At 47.5% G+C, this 20,226-nt stretch overlaps 2 protein-coding genes across 4 annotated transcripts in view; one reads left to right on the forward strand and one right to left on the reverse strand.

Moving 5' to 3' along the window:
- Positions 1 to 3,344: 3,344 nt before the first annotated feature.
- Positions 3,345 to 6,373, reverse strand: LOC132381385 (general transcription factor II-I repeat domain-containing protein 2A-like). Its single transcript, XM_059950753.1, has 2 exons — positions 5,081 to 6,373; positions 3,345 to 4,995 (listed from the first exon to the last, which is right to left on the reverse strand). Exon 1 carries the CDS (start codon positions 6,240 to 6,242, stop codon positions 5,085 to 5,087), a length of 1,158 nt encoding a protein of 385 aa, XP_059806736.1. The 5' UTR covers positions 6,243 to 6,373; the 3' UTR covers positions 3,345 to 4,995; positions 5,081 to 5,084.
- Positions 6,374 to 7,719: 1,346 nt separating this feature from the next.
- pnkp (polynucleotide kinase 3'-phosphatase) overlaps positions 7,720 to 20,226 on the forward strand; it is an 87,904-nt gene continuing 75,397 nt past the window's right edge. The window contains exons 1-3 of one of the 3 annotated variants that reach the window (XM_059950751.1): positions 7,720 to 7,765; positions 8,489 to 8,535; positions 9,972 to 10,328. In XM_059950751.1, coding sequence (XP_059806734.1) covers positions 7,735 to 7,765; positions 8,489 to 8,535; positions 9,972 to 10,328 — 435 coding nt within the window. In that variant the 5' untranslated portion in view covers positions 7,720 to 7,734. The other 2 variants (XM_059950752.1, XM_059950750.1) reach the window with 2 other exon arrangements.

The following is a 20,226-nucleotide window of genomic DNA, read 5'->3' on the forward strand; positions in this document are numbered from 1 at the left end:
TTATCAGTCGTTCTTCTGCTGATTGCAATTGCCTTTGCTGGTATAGCAAATGAGCTGTCACTCCTGTCTCAGGTTCCTTAGCACCATCTGTATAGACCTGAGCATAATCACTATACTTTTCCATCACATGACAGTTAAATGCACTTACCAAATCAGTTTTATACTTTCCTTTCCTTTTTACCTCTAACAAATGCCAGTCTATGTCAGGCCATACCAGCTTCCATGGAGCTACGACCGGATAAACTACTGAAGGACTTATCCTTAGATCAAACACTCCACATGATCTAGCAATATCATGCCCTACCCGACTAAAGTTTTCCCTCTGAAACCTCCCATTTTCCCAGGACTCCTGCAACACTCCTTTAGCAGGGTGAGAATCATTGTGTCCCTGCAAATTAGCCCAGTAGTTTGTCATCAATTGCATCTTTCTTAATTCCAAAGGCATTATTCCCATTTCTGCCAGCAGGGCTGAAACTGGTGATGTTTTAAAAGCCCCACAGCACACTCTCAAAACCTGAGCCTGAATCACATCCAGTTTCCTTATAAGAGACCTAGCTGCTGATCCATATGCTACACTTCCATGGTCCAACACAGATCTTACTAAAGCCACATACATTCTCTTTAATGCTGAACAACTTGCTCCCCATTCCCTACCAGTCAAACATCTCATCACGTTTATTACTTTTTTACATTTCTCCTCAACTTTCTTGATATGGTCTGCCCATGTTAATCGTGAATCAAATCTAACTCTCAGAAATTTAAATGATCCAACCCTTTCTAATTCAACCCCTTACATCCTTAAATTCTTCCCTACCTCAATTCTTTTCCTAGTGAAATGAGTTTTTTCTACTGAAAATCTACATCCCCAATCATAACCCCACTCCACCACTTCATCAATTGCTCCTTGTAGTTTCCTGAATATATGCTCCGTGTTCCTGCCTCTTTTCCACAAGGCCCCATCATCCGCAAACAGTGACCTACCTATATCCACTGGTACCTTTGTGAAGACATCATTGATCATGATGATGAAAAGTAACGGGCTAATCACACCACCCTGAGGTGTGCCATTTCCCACTATGTACTGTTTTGATCATTCTGATCCAATCCCAACTTGAATTTTTCTACCAAACAAAAAATCTTTAATCCAATTAAAAACTCTCCCCCCCAACCCCCATCTTGTGCAGTTTAATTAATAATCCTTCCTTCCACATCATATCATAGGCTTTTCCAATGTCAAAAAACACTGCAGCTACTGATTCTTTATTTGCCTGGGCCTTTCTTATTTCTGTCTCTAACCTTATCACTGAGTCCATGGAATTCCTTCCCTTCCTAAAACCACTCTGCTAACTTGCCAGCATTCCTCTCTTCTCAAGATCGTACGATAACCTGTCTGTTATCATCCTTTCCATTACCCTACATATATTTGATGTTAGTGCTATTGGCCTGTAGCTAGTGGGTTTTGACGGATCCTTGCCAGGTTTCCTTATTGGAATTACTACTGCTTCTTTCCATGTACTTGGTAATCTTTGCTCCTCCCACACTCTGTTATAAAGATGCAGTAACTTCAAAAGCGCTCCTTCTCCTGGATTTTTTAGCATAACATAGCATATCAGATCTTTTCCTGGGAAGGTTGGTCTCGATCTCTTTATTGCTCTCACCATTTCTGCCAAAGTAAATGGATCATCAATTATATCAACATGAGTGAATCTGCAGATGCTGGAAATGAATAAAAAACACAAAATGCTGGCAGAACTCAGCAGGCCAGACAGCATCTATGGGAGGAGGCAGTGACAACATTTCTGGCTGAAACCCTTCACCAGGAGTGAAGTTACATGGGATGGTCGAGGGGGCCGAAACGTCGTCACTACTTCCTCCCACAGATGCCGTCTGGCCTGCTGAGTTCTGCCAGCATTTTGTGTTTTTTTGTTTTTCATCAATTATATCATCTGTTTCTTCCCTCCTGTTTAACACACTTGGGTATTGACTCATTGTTCTTTCTCTTCTCCTCCCTTCTTCAAACAAATTTTCTGAGCTATGTATCTTTACAAATGACTTGGTCATGATCTCAGCCTTATCCCTGCTGGAGACTGCTGTTTCCTCCTCACATATCATTACTGCATATTCCCAATCCCTTCTATCTCCTCCCATCCTCTTAATCATTCCCCATATCTCTCCCACAGGCTTTGTTCTTCCTATTTTGTTGCAAAAACTCCTCCAACTTGCCCTTTTAGCTTGACGTATAGTTCTTCTCACCACTGCCTGTGCCTTCTTATATTGAATCAAATGCTGCATATTATGGGTTCTTTTAACTAGCCTGAATGCTCTATTTCTGTTTTTTACAGCCTGACAACATTCCTCTGTCCACCATGGCACTAGTTTTCTATTCATCCTATTTTTACTCCTGGGTATAGATCCTTCTGCTGCTATAATAATTGCTTAAGTCACCTGACTGTTCAATTCATCTATATCTCCAGAAATGTCAATCTTTGTCAATGCTTCTTCACTTAACTTCTGGAACTTATCCCAATCTGCTTTTCCAAACACCCACTTTGGGATTCCACCACCTGGTCTTACTTCAACTCTTTCACCCACTGAACATAAAACTGGGTAGTGATCACTGCCTACTGTTGAAGCAGTCCAAACTCCCCAGTTACTGATGCCAGCCAAGACATTAGACACTAACGTAATATCTAATACTGACTCAGTTCCTGTTGTTATGTTTATCCTTATTCCTCTACCATCATTCATACACACCAAATCCCTTTCTCCCATCAAATCTTCAATCACCATTCCATTTGGATCTGTAATCAGATCCCCCCATATTGTGCTGTGAGCATTGAAATCTGCACACCACACTACTTTATGTCTGTTTTGTCCTTGTATCCTTAGTAGGCTGTCCAAATCCAACCTTTTACATGGATTGTAGTAGTTAATTATAACCACTTCCTCCCCCCACTCCACATTTCCACCACTATGTATTCCTGATCGTCTCCTTTTTCCAGTACCCTATATGGTATACCATGCTTGATTAACATAGCACAACCCCTTCCTCCCCCTAGATTTCTATATTTCCTTATTATATACCCATATACCACAAAGTCTAAAGCTGGTTTCAACCAAGTTTGCTGAATACACACTACATCCAGTTTTACAACCATTTCCTTAATAAAGTCCTTAAATTCCTGGCCATTGGCCAGTAAACTCCTTGCATTCCATTGCAAAAGAATCACTATAATGAGTATTAACCAACCCATGACACTTTCTGGCTTGACTGATTAGTGAGGTTCTCCCTCACTTCTTTCCACATCAGTCCTACTAACCCTAAATGGTTTACTGCTGCTTTGACCACCAGCTGAATTTTGTCACTTTTTGTCTTTACCTCAGCTGTGCTATTAATGACTCCTGCAATGAATGTTACTAGAGCTTTTTTTTTCTACATAAATCCTGTCATTTGTTTTTTGCTGCATCTCTTGCATCCCTATTGCTCTCTGGTCATTAGGAGCATTATTCTGTTCTCTTGACATTCTTACAGCTTCTGCATAAGTGATCTTTCTTTTCACTTTATTTCTTGAATTTTATTCTCCCATCTCATAACCTCACACCCACTATACGCCACATTATGAGCTCCTCCACAATTACAGCATTTTGGTTGCACCCCTGTTCCGCACTTTCCATATTCATGATCACCCCCACATCTAGCACATCTCCTCTGCCTTTTACAGTTTTTAGCTATGTGTCCAAACCTTTGACTATTATAGCACTTCAATGGCTTTGGCACATATACCCTTACTGGGTAACTCATGAAACCCAGGAACACTTTCCTTGGCACTCTTTCTTCTTCAAATTCAATTAATACTGATTCACTTTTCTTTTTCATTCCCTTCTTTATTGTTTTCAGTCTTAGAACCTTAATTACATTTCCCCCTTTGATATTCCTCTTCAACTCCTCCATGTTTATACTCATTGGTACACCCGCAATCACTCCTTTACAACCACCATTTCGTGCTCCCACCCTCCCTGTATATTCCACCTTGCATTTTCCTATCTCTTTTAGCTTGAGTTCTTTCTCAAGTTGTTCCTCATTCGCACATCTTATCAATAGATTGCCATCATTAGGGACTTTTGCAAATACTATTTCCCCTATCTTATTTGCCAGAGTCGTTGTTCGCACAAACGGGTTAATTTTCTTCATGTGTCCTTGCGCCTTCTCATTAAACCTAATTATGACAACACCTCCTCTCTGAACTTGTTCATCTTCCTCACTTTCAGAACTCTCTCCACTGTCATTCCCTTTGTCTCAGTTTTCATTCATCCACCCCCTCACTATCTCCTCATTCCAATTATTTCTCCCTTCACAATAATCCATTTCTCCCCAGCTGCCTACCTCTGATCCCAAAACCCTATCCCGCTCCTTCTCCACTCGTTCCCTCAGCCCCTCCTCTCGCCTTGTCTGCCATTACAAGACCTGGGCAACCCCCTCCCAGCAATTCCCAATCTTTCCCCACTCTCTTTCCTTCAACAAGTTCCAAACCGCATACACCAACTCCAGCCCCGCCTCATCCGAAACCGCAGCCCACCCAAAACCCCCCAAAGACGGCAGTTGTGCCCTTAAACCAGGGGTCAGCAACCTTTACCACTGAAAGAGCCACTTGGACCCGTTTCCCACAGAAAAGAAAACACTGGGAGCCGCAAAACCCGTTTGACATTTAAAATGAAATAACACTGCATACAACGTTTTTTTTGCCTTTATGCTATGTATAAACAAACTATAATGTGTTGCATTTATGAAATTGATGAACTCCTGCAGAGAAAACGAAATTACATTTCTGCATGCAACAAAAACATTTTGAACTCCGAAAAAAAGACGTTGGGTTGAAAGTTACTTTTAAGTAAAATACTCAATGTCTATTTGAGTCCTTCTTGTATTTATGAAAAACGCCGAACTTAAATTTTCCGCCAGCAGCAAACCAAAAATATCATCAGCCAGCTGTCAGCCTGAAAAATAAAAGGACTATTTCACTGAACAATGAAAAAATATGAATATACATAAAATAATAGGCAATTAAAATATTTATCATACTTGGTTAATGGGATTTCTGGTCCTGGACCTCAGCGCACAGCGTCTGCACATCAGGGCTGTATGACGTCACCTTCATCTTTACACAGGATCGCAAGCTGTCATCTGTGAGGCGTGCGCGATGTTTGTTTTTAATAAAGTTCATGTTGGAGAACACCTGCTCACATACATATGTGGATCCAAAGATCGACAGGACTCCAAGCGCATACTTTTTCATGTTTACATAAATGTCGGGCATAGCATTCCATGTTTCGAACACAAGTTTGTCCGGTTTTGGAAGGTTTTCAATATCACTCCATTTGTGATTCTGAGCAAGAACGGCCTTCTGACGGGCAACATCTTCAAGGTCTGCTGTCAAGCGTCTAAACTTGGACACCCATATGTCTTTGTCGGCTATGTCGGCCAGTTCCATCTCAAGATCAGGTTGACTCACACCTGCCAATGCAGTCGTATTCAGTAGGGAAGGATCGATGCTTAAGGGAGTGACCGGGAAGGATAATGTGTTTTTTTCCTCTCTGAACTCACAGAAGCGTTTCCCAAACGATGTTTGCATTGCGATGATTGCAGAATGTAAATACTCCGAAATTATCATGTCGTGACCTTGTTTGAACTCTCTCAAATTGGGGAAGTGAGACAAAGTGCCTTTCTGTAAATCTCTGGCAAGCACTGTCAACTTGCGCTCGAATGCCAAAACATCCTCCAACATCTGTAGGGCTGTACGTCCTTTCCCCTGAAGAGCTGTGTTCAGCGTGTTCAGGTGCGCTGTCATGTCTACCATGAAGTGTAGCTTTTCCAGCCACTCTGGCTGTTCCAGCTCAGGAAAGGTGAGCCCTTTGCTGCCCAGGAAAGTTTTCACTTCTTCCAGACACGCGACAAAGCGTTTCAGCACCTCCCCTTTGGACAGCCACCGGACTTTGTTGTGCAGCAGGAGATCAGAATATGCGCTTTCCAGCTCGTCCAGTAACAAACGGAATTGACGGTGATTTAAACTTTTTGCCATTATTTTATTGACAATCTGAATGACAACATCCATTACTTCTGTGCATTCCGGAGGAAATGTTTGAGCGCACAGTGCCTCTTGGTGCAAGATGCAGTGAAAAGTCAGCAGCTTTCTGTCCAGCGACTTCTGCAGTAAAGCCACAAATCCCTTGTGCGTTCCCGTCATATTCGGTGCCCCATCAGTAGCTACTGACACCAGATGGGTGGTCTTTATTCCTTTGGCTCTTAAACAATTCAAGACAGCCTCACAGATGTCCTCCCCCCGTGTTTGGTCTTTTAGAGGTATCAACTCAATCAGTTCTTCCTGTGGCCCGGCAGAGTTTACATACCGGCAGAACAACGCTATTTGTTCAATATCACCTTTGTCTTTAGACTCGTCACAGGCAATCGAGTAGGCCACAGCTGAATTGATGTCTTTAATTTGCTGTCTTGTGATGTCTTCTGCCATTTTTATGGTTCTGTCTTTGACAGTCTTTGCAGAGAGGGGCATATCCCTGATTTTCTGCACAATTTCACTCTTGTTTTTAAAGTCCGTGAATAGATGTTCTGAAATCTTAATGAAAGATTCTTTTATATATTCACCATCTGTAAACTGCTTCCCGTGCCTGACTATTTCCTGAGCGGCAATATAACTGGCGTATGTCGTTGATTTTCCAGACTTCATCCATTTCTGGAAATGATTTTTGCTCAGATCAACCTTCCGCATCAGTTCCGAAACGGCTTTTTTTCTCTCATCTCCATCCGGATATTTTTGAACAAAGGCTGCGTGTTTATTCTGGAAATGCTTTGCGACATTTGACTTTTTGTTGTTTGCTAGTTTCTCATTGCATATTAAGCATACCGGTAAACCAGTCTCGTCAGCAGTGAAAGCAAATGAATCTGTCCACGTATCATTAAACGTTCTGTTTTCTTCAGTCACTTTTCTTTTTTTAGAATTCTCCATAGTTGGCTTACCTTGGATCGAAAAATTAAAGAAATCGTGCACTGGCGGGTGTCAGGTATTGGCAGTGGTGACGTATATTAATAGCGATAAAAACACGTTGTAGCGGTGTGCTCACGCAGTCAGTAAACTGCAGTCGAATAACTTTATTCGAACTAAACAGCCTTGCTTTTAAGCCTCCCTCAACCCAGCCCCCATGGGCGCGGATGCTGCAAAAGACGCGTACTCACAAACCCCCGTAGGCTATCTCCCTTAGCCGGAACGGTGGCTAATTGTGAGCCCTTTCGGATGTGCCAGGAAATGTGTCGCCACACTTAGATTGTACAAGATCACCATAATCTTCAAATTTAGAATTACATTTCAAAAGCTAACAAACTAACATAAAATACATTTTAATTAAATACTGACCAATTATTTCCCAAAGCCACAGGGAGCCGCAGCACAGAGGTGAAAGAGTCACAAATGGCTCGGGAGCCGCAGGTTGCCGACCCCCGCCTTAAACCGAAGATAAACTGCTCCCTTCTCAACATGGCGTCCCGTGCCCTCTCTAAGATGGCGGATTCCTGGGCTCAGCGAACTCCTAAAACAAGAGGCAACCTGGTTTCCTCAACAAGATGGCGGAACTCTTCCTCACCAAGATGGCGCATGGTTGACTCGAAGAACAAAACGGCGTGACCTTAACAATATGGCGCGACCCCCCCCCCCCCCCCTTACTAAGATGGCGGTGCAACAGACCCGGCGTCTGCTCAGTGAGTTCCGGTTGGACGTGCACCGGATACCGAGTGCCCGCCTGAGGGGAGGAGAGAGCGCGCTCCCGTCCCTTCAGCTCATGCCCTCTGACCCTTCGCTCCCGCCCGTCCGCGACCTGACCTTTCCGTTCGAGCACGCGCCCCCGGCTGACGCTCGGCCCGTCCTCCCGCTGCTACCGCCCCGGACATGGAGTGTCTGCTGGTGAGCGAGGCCGGAGCTCACTCTCCCCTTCCCCTACCACCGGGCACGGCGCGCACCCTGGGGCGCGGCCCCGACACCCGCATCACCGACAGGCGTTGCAGCCGCCGGCAAGGTGGGCGAGGGAGGTTTCTGCTGCAAAACGGGTGGAGGGATGAGGAGGTCGAAGGACTTGAGGGTTGGGGAAGGGAGAGAGGTGAGGGTGAGTAAAGGGAAGGCTGGGAGGGGAGTGTGAGGATCGGAGGAAGGGTGGGAAGTGAGGGTGAGTAAGGGGTGGGATGGGGTGAGGTGAAGAAGGGTGGGAGGAGGTGAGGGGTGGAGAAGGGGTGAGAGTGTGAGGTGGAGAAGGCGTGAGGGTGTGTGAGGGGTGGAGAAGGGGTTAGGGTGTGAGGAGGTAAGGGTGAGTGGGGAATGGAGAAGGGGTGAGGGGGTTGGAGATGTCTGGGCACAGAAGGGAGCGAGGTTTGATTTACTTGGGTAGATTTGGGGTTTCCCTGTGTGATCTTGCTGTGCTTTTCCCACAGTGCAACTGGTAGCCGATTACAAATCCAAGAGTGTCCTTGTCAAGCAGGTGGGCTTCAGTCATCTCCCACCTCACCCCTCCTACCATCAAACCCTTTACCCCATCACCTCACCCCTCCTACCATCAAATCCTTTACCCCATCACCTGCTCCCCTCATACCAAACCCTCTACCCATCACCTGCTCCCCTCCTACCATCAAACCCTTTACCCCATCACCTCACCCCTCCTACCATCAAACCCTTTATCCACCCATCACCTGCTCCCCTCCTACCATCAAACCCTTTACCCCATCACCTCACCCCTCCTACCATCAAACCCTTTACCCCATCACCTGCTCCCCTCCTACCATCAAACCCTTTACCCCATCACCTCACCCCTCCTACCATCAAACCCTTTATCCACCCATCACCTGCTCCCCTCCTACCATCAAACCCTTTACCCCATCACCTGCTCCCCTCATACCAAACCCTCTACCCATCACCTGCTCCCCTCCTACCATCAAACCCTTTACCCCATCACCTCATCCCTCCTACCATCAAATCCTTTACCCCATCACCTGCTCCCCTCATACCAAACCCTCTACCCATCACCTGCTCCCCTCCTACCATCAAACCCTTTACCCCATCACCTCACCCCTCCTACCATCAAACCCTTTACCTCATCACCTGCTCCCCTCCTACCATCAAACCCTTTATCCACCCATCACCTGCTCCCCTCCTACCATCAAACCCTTTACCCCATCACCTCACCCCTCCTACCACCAACCCCATTACCCCATCACCTGCTCCCCTCCTACCATCAAACCCTTTACCCCATCACCTCACCCCTCCTACCATCAAACCCTTTATCCACCCATCACCTGCTCCCCTCCTACCATCAAACCCTTTACCCCATCACCTGCTCCCCTCCTATCATCAAACCCTTTACCCCATCACCTGATCCCCTCCTACCATCAAACCCTTTACCCCATCACCTCACCCCTCCTACCATCAAACCCTTTACCCCATCACCTGCTCCCCTCCTACCATCAAACCCTTTACCCCATCACCTGCTCCCCTCCTACCATCAAACCCTTTACCCCATCACCTGCTCCCCTCCTACTGTCAAAACCTTTTGCCCATCACCTGCTCCCTTCTCGCCATCTCACACCTACTCCCCACATCTCTTCCCTATCTCCCCCGCAACTAAATGGCCTCTTTCTCTCTCCCCTTAAACACCAACTTCTACCCAGCACCTCCCTCTCTATACTCCCTACCCTCCCTCCTATCTTACTCAGTCCCCTCACTGAACTCCTTTCCCTCCCTCACCCCTCTCTCTTGCTCCACTCCCCTCTTTCCCCATTCATCAAATTCACCCATCCGTGACCTGTTCCTCTCTTCTGACCCTTCCCCTTCCACCCACCTCTCTTTCCTCCCCCCTCTCAACGACCCGCTCCCTACTCTCACCACACCCCCCCCTGACTCCTGCCTCTCTCTGTCCCACAGCTGGGTACAAACCCGACTTCGGTGAATGGCCAGGTGCTTTCCCCTGGGTCAGAGGCCGTGTGGGAGGAGGGGGCCACACTGCACCTGGTGAACGGGCAGTACCCCTACAGCTTCTGCTTCCGTCCCTCGGAGCCCGCAGTCCATCAGCCTCCCTCCCAGTCCGACTGTAAGCGAGCCCGGGGGGGAGCCGCCGAGGAACCCACAGTTCCCAGTAAGAAGGCATGCATGGAGGAGAGCCGACAGGAGGAGGTGGTGAGGGGAGGGGTCAGCAAAGCTCCCGCTTGGCCTCAGGACACCTGGATCGAGGACGAGAGCCTGCTTGTGTTTACCAAGGCGGGAGTGTGCGCAAGATCGAAGGTAAGAGGTCACAGGTCAGAGATAGGTACCCGAGAGAGGGTTACCGGCTGGGATCTGATCCAGGGGTTCAGGGGGTTTATATATAGATTAACAGATCCCCGGGAGTGGGTTACTGGCTGGGATCTGATCCCTGGGTTCAGGGGTTTTATATATAGAATAACAGATCCCCGGGAGTGGGTTACTGGCTGGGATCTGATCCCTGGGTTCAGGGTGTTTATATATAGAATAACAGATCCCCGGGAGTGGGCTACAAGCCGGGATCTGATTCAGGGGTACACAGGTTTTTTATTTGGATAACACCCCTGGGAGTGGGTTGCGGTCTGGGATTTGATTCTGGGATTCAGGCGTTTTATATATAGAATAACAGATCCCTGGGAGTGGGTCACAGGCTGGGATCTGATCCCGGGGTTCAGGGGTTTATATATAGAATAACAGATCACCGGGAGTGGATTACAAGCTGGGATCTGATCCAGGGGTTCAGGGTGTTTATATATAGAATAACAGGTCCCTGGGAGTGGGTTACTGGCTGGGATCTGATCCCTGGGTTCAGGGGTTTTATATATAGAATAACAGATCCCCGGGAGTGGGTTACTGGCTGGGATCTGATCCCTGGGTTCAGGGTGTTTATATATAGAATAACAGATCACCGGGAGTGGGTTACAGGCTGGGATCTGATCCAGGGGTTCAAATATAAAATAACGGATCCCCCGGAGTGGGTTACAGGCCGGGATCTGATCCAGGGGTTCAGGGGGTTTATATATAGAATAACAGATCCCAGGGAGTGGGTTACAGATTGGGATCTGATCCAGGGGTGAAGGGCGCTTATATATAGAATAACAGATCCTTGGGAGTGGGTTACAGATTGGGATCTGATCCAGGGGTGAAGGGCGCTTATATATAGAATAACAGATCCTTGGGAGTGGGTTACAGATTGGGATCTGATCCAGGGTTTCAGGGGGTTTATATATAGAATAACAGATCCCCGGGAGTGGATTACAGATTGGGATCTGATCCAGGGGTGAAGGGCGCTTATATATAGAATAACAGATCCCTAGGAGTGGGTTATATGCTGGGATCTGATCCTGGGGTTCAGGGTGTTTATATATAGAATAACAGATCCCTGGAGTGTGTTATAGGCCGGGATCTGATCCCGGGGTTCAGTAGTGTATATATAGAATAACAGATCCCCGGGAGTGGGTTACAGGCTGGGATCTGATCCAGGGGTTCAGGGGGTTTATATACAGAATAACAGATCCCCGGGAGTGGGTTACAGGCTGGGATCTGATCCCGGGGTTCAGGGTGTTTATATATAGAATAACAGATCCCCGGGAGTGTGTTACAGGCCGGGATCTGATCCAGGGGTTCAGGGGGTTTATATACAGAATAACAGATCCCCGGGAGTGTGTTACAGGCTGGGATCTGATCCCTGGGTTCAGGGGGTTTATATATATAATAACACATCCCCGAGAGTGGGTTAGAGGCTGGGATCTGATCCAGGGGTTCAGGGGGTTTATATACAGAATAACAGATCCCCGGGAGTGGGTTACAGGCTGGGATCTGATCCCGGGGTTCAGGGTGTTTATATATAGAATAACAGATCCCCGGGAGTGTGTTACAGGCCGGGATCTGATCCAGGGGTTCAGGGGGTTTATATACAGAATAACAGATCCCCGGGAGTGTGTTACAGGCTGGGATCTGATCCCTGGGTTCAGGGGGTTTATATATATAATAACACATCCCCGAGAGTGGGTTACAGGCTGGGATCTGATCCAGGGGTTCAGGGGGTTTATATATAGAATAACAGATCCCCGGGAGTGGGTTACAGGCTGGGATCTGATCCAGTGGTTCAGGGGGTTTATATATAGAATAACAGATCCCCGGGTGTGGGTTACAGGCTTGGATCTGATCCCGGGGATCAGGGGGTTTATAAATGGGTTAACAGATCCCTGGGAATGCGTTACCGGCTGGCATCTGTTCCCTGGTTTCAGGGGGTTTATATATATAACAGATCCCCAGGAGTGGGTTACAAGCTGGGATCTGATCCAGGGGTACACTTTTTTTAATATATGGAATAACACCCCTGGGAGTGGGATACAGTCTGGGATCTGGGGTTTATATAGAGAATAACAGATCCCCAGGACTGAGTTACAGGCTGGGATCTGATCCAGGGGCTTAGGGGATTTATATATAGAATATCAGATCCCTGGGAGTGGGTTACAGGCTGGGATCTGATCCAGGGGTTCTGGGGTTTATATACAGAATAACAGATACCCGGGAGTGGGTTATAGGCTGGGATGTGATCCTGGGATTCACGGGTTTTATATATAGAATAACAAATCCCGGGAGTGGGTTACAGGTTGGGATCTGATCCAGGGGTTCAAAGGGTTTATATATACCCGGGAGTGGGTTATAGGCTGGGATTTGATCCAGGGGTACACAGATTTTTATATGGTATAACACCCCTGGGAGTGGGTTACAGGCTGGGATCTGATCCCAGGGTTCGGGGATTTATATATAGAATAACAGATCCCCAGGAGTGGGTTACAGGCTGGGATCTGATCCAGGCGTTCAGGGGTTTATATATAGAATAACAGATCCCCGGGTGTAGGTTACAATCTGGGAATTGACCCAGGGGTTCAGGCGGTTTATATATAGGATAACACATCCCCGGGAGTGCGATACAGGTTTGGATCTAATCCAGTGGTTCAGGGGTTTATATATAGAATAACAGATCCCCGGGTGTTAGTTTCAGGCTGTGATCTGATCCAGGGGTTTGTTTATATGGAATATCAGCCCTGGGAGTGGGTTACAGGCTGGGATCTGATCCTGGGGTTCAGGGGGTTTATATATAGAATAACAGATCCCCGGGAGTGGGTTACAGGCTGGGATCTGATCCTGGGTTTCAGACGGATTATATTTAGGATAACAGATCCCCTGGCATGGGTTACAGGCTGGGATCTGATCCAGGGGTTCGGGGGGTTTATATATAGAATAACAGATCCCCGGGTGTGGGTTACAAGCTGGGATCTGATCCAGGTGTACACTTTTTTTTATATATGGAATAACACCCCTGGGAGTAGGTTACAGTCTGGGATCTGGGGTTTATATAGAGAATAACAGATCCCCAGGACTGAGTTACAGGCTGCGATCTGATCCAGGGTTTATATGTAGAAACAGGCTGTGATCTGGTCCAGCGGTTCGGGGGGGTTTATAAATAGGTTAACAGATCCCCGGGAGTGCGTAACAGGCTGGGATCTGATCCCTGGGTTCAGGGGGTTTATATATATAATAACAGATCCCCGAGAGTGGGTTACAGGCTGGGATCTGATCCAGGGGTTCAGGGGGTTTATATATAGAATAACAGATCCACGGGAGTGGGTTACATGCTGGGATCTGATCCAGGTGTTTTCGGGGGGGTTATATATAGAATAACAGATCCCTGGGAGTGGGTTACAGGCTGGGATCTGATCCTGGGGTTCAGGCGGTTTATATATAGAATAACAGATCCCTGGGAGTGGGTTACAGGCTGGGATCTGATCCCGGGGTTCAGGGGTTTATATATAGAATAACAGATCACAGGGAGTGCGTTTCAGTCTGGGGTCTGATCCAGGGGTTCAGGAGGATTATATATAGAATAACAGATCCTCGGGAGTGGGTTACAGGCTGGGTTCTGATCCCGGGGTTCAGGGTTCATATATAGAATAACAGATCCTTGGGAGTGGGTTACAGATTGGGATCTGATCCAGGGGTGAAGGGCGCTTATATATAGAATAACAGATCCCTGGGAGTGGGTTATATGCTGGGATCTGTCCCTGGGGTTCAGGGTGTTTATATATAGAATAACAGATCCCTGGGAGTGTGTTACAGGCTGGGATCTGATCCAGGGGTTCAGGGGGTTTATATATAGAATAACAGATCCCCGCGAGTGGGTTACTGGCTGGGTTCTGATCCCTGGGTTCAGGGTGTTTATATATAGAATAACAGATCCCCGGGAGTGGGTTACAGGCTGGGATCTGATCCAGGGGTTCAGGGGGTTTATATACAGAATAACAGATCCCTGAGAGTGTGTTACAGGCCGGGATCTGATCCAGGGGTTCAGGGGGTTCAGATATAAAATAACAGATCCCCGGGAGTGGGTTACATGCTGGGATCTGATCCAGGTGTATTCGGGGGGTTTATATAGAGAATAACAGATCCCTAGGAGTGGGTTACAGGCTGGGATCTGATCCAGGTGTTTTCGGGGGGTTTATATAGAGAATAACAGATCCCTGGGAGTGGGTTACAGGCTGGGATCTGATCCAGGGGTTCAGGGGGTTTGTATATAGAATAACAGATCCCTGGGAGTGTGTTCCTGGTGGGTTCTGATCCCGGGGTTCAGGGTTTATATATAGAATAACAGATCCTTGGGAGTGGGTTACAGATTGGGATCTGATCCAGGGGTGAAGGGCGCTTATATATAGAATAACAGATCCCTGGGAGTGGGTTATATGCTGGGATCTGATCCAGGGGTTCAGGCAGTTTATATATAGGATAACAGATCCCCGGGAGTGGGTTACAGGCTGGGATCTGATCCAGGGGTTCAGGGGGTTTATATATAGTATAACAGATCCCCGGGAGTGGGTTACAGGCTGGGATCTGATCCCAGGGTTCGGGGATTTATATATAGAATAACAGATTCCCAGGAGTGGGTTACAGGCTGGGATCTGATCCAGGCGTTCAGGGGTTTATATATAGAATAACAGATCCCTGGGTGTAGGTTACAATCTGGGATTTGATCCAGGGGTTCAGGCGGTTTATATATAGGATAACACATCCCCAGGAGTGCGATACAGGTTTGGATCTAATCCAGGGGTTCAGGGGTTTATATATAGAATAACAGACCCCCGGGAGTTAGTTTCAGGCTGTGATCTGATCCAGGGGTTCAGGGGGTTTATATATAGAATAACAGATCCCCGGGAGTGGGTTACAGGCTGGGATCTGATCCTGGGTTTCAGACGGATTATATTTAGGATAACAGATCCCCTGGCATGGGTTACAGGCTGGGATCTGATCCAGGGGTTCGGGGGGTTTATATATAGAATAACAGATCCCCGGGTGTGGGTTACAAGCTGGGATCTGATCCAGGGGTACACTTTTTTTTATATATGGAATAACACCCCTGGGAGTGGGTTACAGTCTGCGATCTGGGGTTTATATAGAGAATAACAGATCCCCAGGACTGAGTTACAGGCTGCGATCTGATCCAGGGTTTATATGTAGAAACAGGCTGTGATCTGGTCCAGCGGTTCGGGGGGGTTTATAAATAGGTTAACAGATCCCCGGGAGTGCGTAACAGGCTGGGATCTGATCCCTGGGTTCAGGGGGTTTATATATAGAATAACAGATCCCTGGGAGTGGGTTACAGGCTGGGATCTGATCCCGGGGTTCAGGGGTTTATATATAGAATAACAGATCACAGGGAGTGCGTTTCAGACTGGGGTCTGATCCAGGGGTTCAGGAGGATTATATATAGAATAACAGATCCTCGGGAGTGGGTTACAGGCTGGGTTCTGATCCCGGGGTTCAGGGTTTATATATAGAATAACAGATCCTTGGGAGTGGGTTACAGATTGGGATCTGATCCAGGGGTGAAGGGCGCTTATATATAGAATAACAGATCCCTGGGAGTGGGTTATATGCTGGGATCTGTCCCTGGGGTTCAGGGTGTTTATATATAGAATAACAGATCCCTGGGAGTGTGTTACAGGCTGGGATCTGATCCAGGGGTTCAGGGGGTTTATATATAGAATAACAGATCCCCGCGAGTGGGTTACTGGCTGGGTTCTGATCCCTGGGTTCAGGGTGTTTATATATAGAATAACAGATCCCCGGGAGTGGGTTACAGGCTGGGATCTGATCCAGGGGTTCAGGGGGTTTATATACAGAATAACAGATCCCCGGGAGTGGGTTACAGGCTGGGATCTGATCCCGGGGTTCAGGGTGTTTATATATGGAATAACAGATCCCTGAGAGTGTGTTACAGGCCGGGATCTGATCCAGGGGTTCAGGGGGTTCAGATATAAAATAACAGATCCCCGGGAGTGGGTTACAGGCTGGGATCTGATCCCGGGGTTCAGGGGTTTTTTATATAGAATAACAGATCCCCGGGAGTGGGTTACATGCTGGGATCTGATCTAGGTGTTTTCGGGGGGTTTATATAGAGAATAACAGATCCCTAGGAGTGGGTTACAGGCTGGGATCTGATCCAGGTGTTTTCGGGGGGTTTATATAGAGAATAACAGATCCCTGGGAGTGGGTTACAGGCTGGGATCTGATCCAGGGGTTCAGGGGGTTTGTATATAAAATAACAGATCCCTGGGAGTGTGTTCCTGGTGGGTTCTGATCCCGGGGTTCAGGGTTTATATATAGAATAACAGATCCTTGGGAGTGTGTTACAGATTGGGATCTGATCCAGGGGTGAAGGGCGCTTATATATAGAATAACAGATCCCTGGGAGTGGGTTATATGCTGGGATCTGATCCAGGGGTTCAGGCAGTTTATATATAGGATAACAGATCCCCGGGAGTGGGTTACAGGCTGGGATCTGATCCAGGGGTTCAGGGGGTTTATATATAGTATAACAGATCCCCGGGAGTGGGTTACAGGCTGGGATCTGATCCCAGGGTTCGGGGATTTATATATAGAATAACAGATTCCCAGGAGTGGGTTACAGGCTGGGATCTGATGCAGGGGTTCCGGGTTTATATATAGAATAACAGATCTCCGGGTGTGGGTTACAGGCTGGGATCTGATACCGGGTTTCAGGGGGTTTATATATAGAATAACAGATCCCGGTGAGTGCGTTACAGGCTGGCATCTGATCCCGGGGATCAGGGGGTTTATAAATAAGTTAACATCCCTGGGAGTGGGTTACAAGCTGGGATTTGATCCAGGGGTTCAGGGGGTACATATAGTATAATTGATCCCTGGATGTGGGTTACAGTCTGGGATCTGATCCAGAGTGTATGGGTTTATATATAGAATAACAGATCCCCGGGAGTGGGTTACAGGCTGGGATCTGATCCAGGGGTTCAGGGTGTTTATATATAGAATAACAGATCCCCGGGAGTGGGTTACAGGCTGGGATCTGATCCAGGGGTTCAGGGTGTTTATATATAGAATAACAGATCCCCGGGAGTGGGTTACAGGCTGGGATCTGATCCAGGGGTTCAGGGTTTTTTTTATATGGAATATCAGCCCTGGGAGTGGGTTACAGGCTGGGATCTGATCCTGGGTTTCAGACGGATTATATTTAGGATAACAGATCCCCGGGAGTGGGTTACAGGCTGGGATCTGATCCCGGGGATCAGGGGGTTTATATATAGAATAACAGATCCCCGGGAGTGGGTTACAGGCTGGGATCTGATCCTGGGGATCAGGGGGTTTATATATAGAATAACAGATCCCCGGGAGTGGGTTACAGGCTGGGATCTGATCCAGGGTTTCAGGGGGTTTATATATAGACTAACAGATCCCCGGGAGTGGGAAACAGGCTGGGATCTGATGCAGGGGTTCCGGGTTTATATATAGAATAACAGATCTCCGGGTGTGGGTTACAGGCTGGGATCTGATACCGGGTTTCAGGGGGTTTATATATAGAATAACAGATCCCGGTGAGTGCGTTACAGGCTGGCATCTGATCCCGGGGATCAGGGGGTTTATAAATAAGTTAACAGATCCCTGGGAGTGGGTTACAAGCTGGGATTTGATCCAGGGGTTTCAGGGGGTATATATAGTATAATTGATCCCTGGAAGTGGGTTACAGGCTGGGATCTAATCCAGGAGTTCTGGGGTTTATATATAGAATATCAGATCCCTGGGAGTGGGTTACAGGCTGGGATCTGATCCAAGGGTTCAGGGTGTTTATATATAGAATAACAGATCCCCGGGAGTGGGTTACAGGCTGGGATCTGATCCAGGGGTTCAGGGTTTTTTTTATATGGAATATCAGCCCTGGGAGTGGGTTACAGGCTGGGATCTGATCCTGGGTTTCAGACGGATTATATTTAGGATAACAGATCCCCGGGAGTGGGTTACAGGCTGGGATCTGATCCCGGGGATCAGGGGGTTTATATATAGAATAACAGATCCCCGGGAGTGGGTTACAGGCTGGGATCTGATCCTGGGGATCAGGGGGTTTATATATAGAATAACAGATCCCCGGGAGTGGGTTACAGGCTGGGATCTGATCCCGGGGATCAGGGGGTTTATATATAGAATAACAGATCCCCGGGAGTGGGTTACAGGCTGGGATCTGATCCTGGGGATCAGGGGGTTTATAAATGGGTTAACAGATCCCTGGGAATGCGTTACCGGCTGGCATCTGTTCCCTGGTTTCAGGGGGTTTATATATATAACAGATCCCCAGGAGTGGGTTACATGCTGGGATCTGATCCAGGGGTACACTTTTTTTTATATATGGAATAACACCCCAGGGAGTGGGTTACAGTCTGGGATCTGGGGTTTATATAGAGAATAACAGATCCCCAGGACTGAGTTACAGGCTGGGATCTGATCCAGGGGTTCGGGGGGTTTATATATAGAATAACAGATCCCCGGGAGTGGGTTACAAGCTGGGATCTGATCCAGGGGTACACTTTTTTTTATATATGGAATAACACCCCTGGGAGTGGGTTACAGTCTGCGATCTGGGGTTTATATAGAGAATAACTGATCCCCAGGACTGAGTTACAGGCTGGGATCTGATCCAGGGTTTATATGTAGAAACAGGCTGTGATCTGGTCCAGCGGTTCGGGGGGGTTTATAAATAGGTTAACAGATCCCCGGGAGTGTGTAACAGGCTGGGATCTGATCCCTGGGATCAGGGGGTTTATAAATGGGTTATCAGATCCCTGGGAATGCGTTACCGGCTGGCATCTGTTCCCTGGTTTCCGGGGGTTTATATATATAACAGATCCCCAGGAGTGGGTTACAGGCTGGGATCTGATCCCTGGGTTCAGGGGGTTTATATACAGAATAACAGATCCCTGGGAGTGGGTTACAGGCTGGGATCTGATCCAGGGGTTCAGGGGGTTTATATATAGAATAACAGAACCCCGGGAGTGGATTACAAGCTGGGATCTGATCCAGGGGTTCAGGGTGTTTATATATAGAATAACAGATCCCCGGGAGTGGGTTACAGGCTGGGATCTGATCCAGGGGTTCAGGGGGTTTATATACAGAATAACAGATCCCCGGGAGTGGGTTACAGGCTGGGATCTGATCCCGGGGTTCAGGGTGTTTATATATGGAATAACAGATTCCTGAGAGTGTGTTACAGGCCGGGATCTGATCCAGGGGTTCAGGGGGTTCAGATATAAAATAACAGATCCCCGGGAGTGGGTTACAGGCTGGGATCTGATCCCGGGGTTCAGGGGTTTTTTATATAGAATAACAGATCCCCGGGAGTGGGTTACATGCTGGGATCTGATCCAGGTGTTTTCGGGGGGTTTATATAGAGAATAACAGATCCCTAGGAGTGGGTTACAGGCTGGGATCTGATCCAGGTGTTTTCGGGGGGTTTATATAGAGAATAACAGATCCCTGGGAGTGGGTTACAGGCTGGGATCTGATCCAGGGGTTCAGGGGGTTTGTATATAAAATAACAGATCCCTGGGAGTGTGTTCCTGGTGGGTTCTGATCCCGGGGTTCAGGGTTTATATATAGAATAACAGATCCTTGGGAGTGTGTTACAGATTGGGATCTGATCCAGGGGTGAAGGGCGCTTATATATAGAATAACAGATCCCTGGGAGTGGGTTATATGCTGGGATCTGATCCAGGGGTTCAGGCAGTTTATATATAGGATAACAGATCCCCGGGAGTGGGTTACAGGCTGGGATCTGATCCAGGGGTTCAGG

This window comes from Hypanus sabinus, chromosome 26 (genome assembly GCF_030144855.1).
Source record: "Hypanus sabinus isolate sHypSab1 chromosome 26, sHypSab1.hap1, whole genome shotgun sequence".
Taxonomy (NCBI): Eukaryota; Metazoa; Chordata; class Chondrichthyes; order Myliobatiformes; family Dasyatidae; genus Hypanus; species Hypanus sabinus.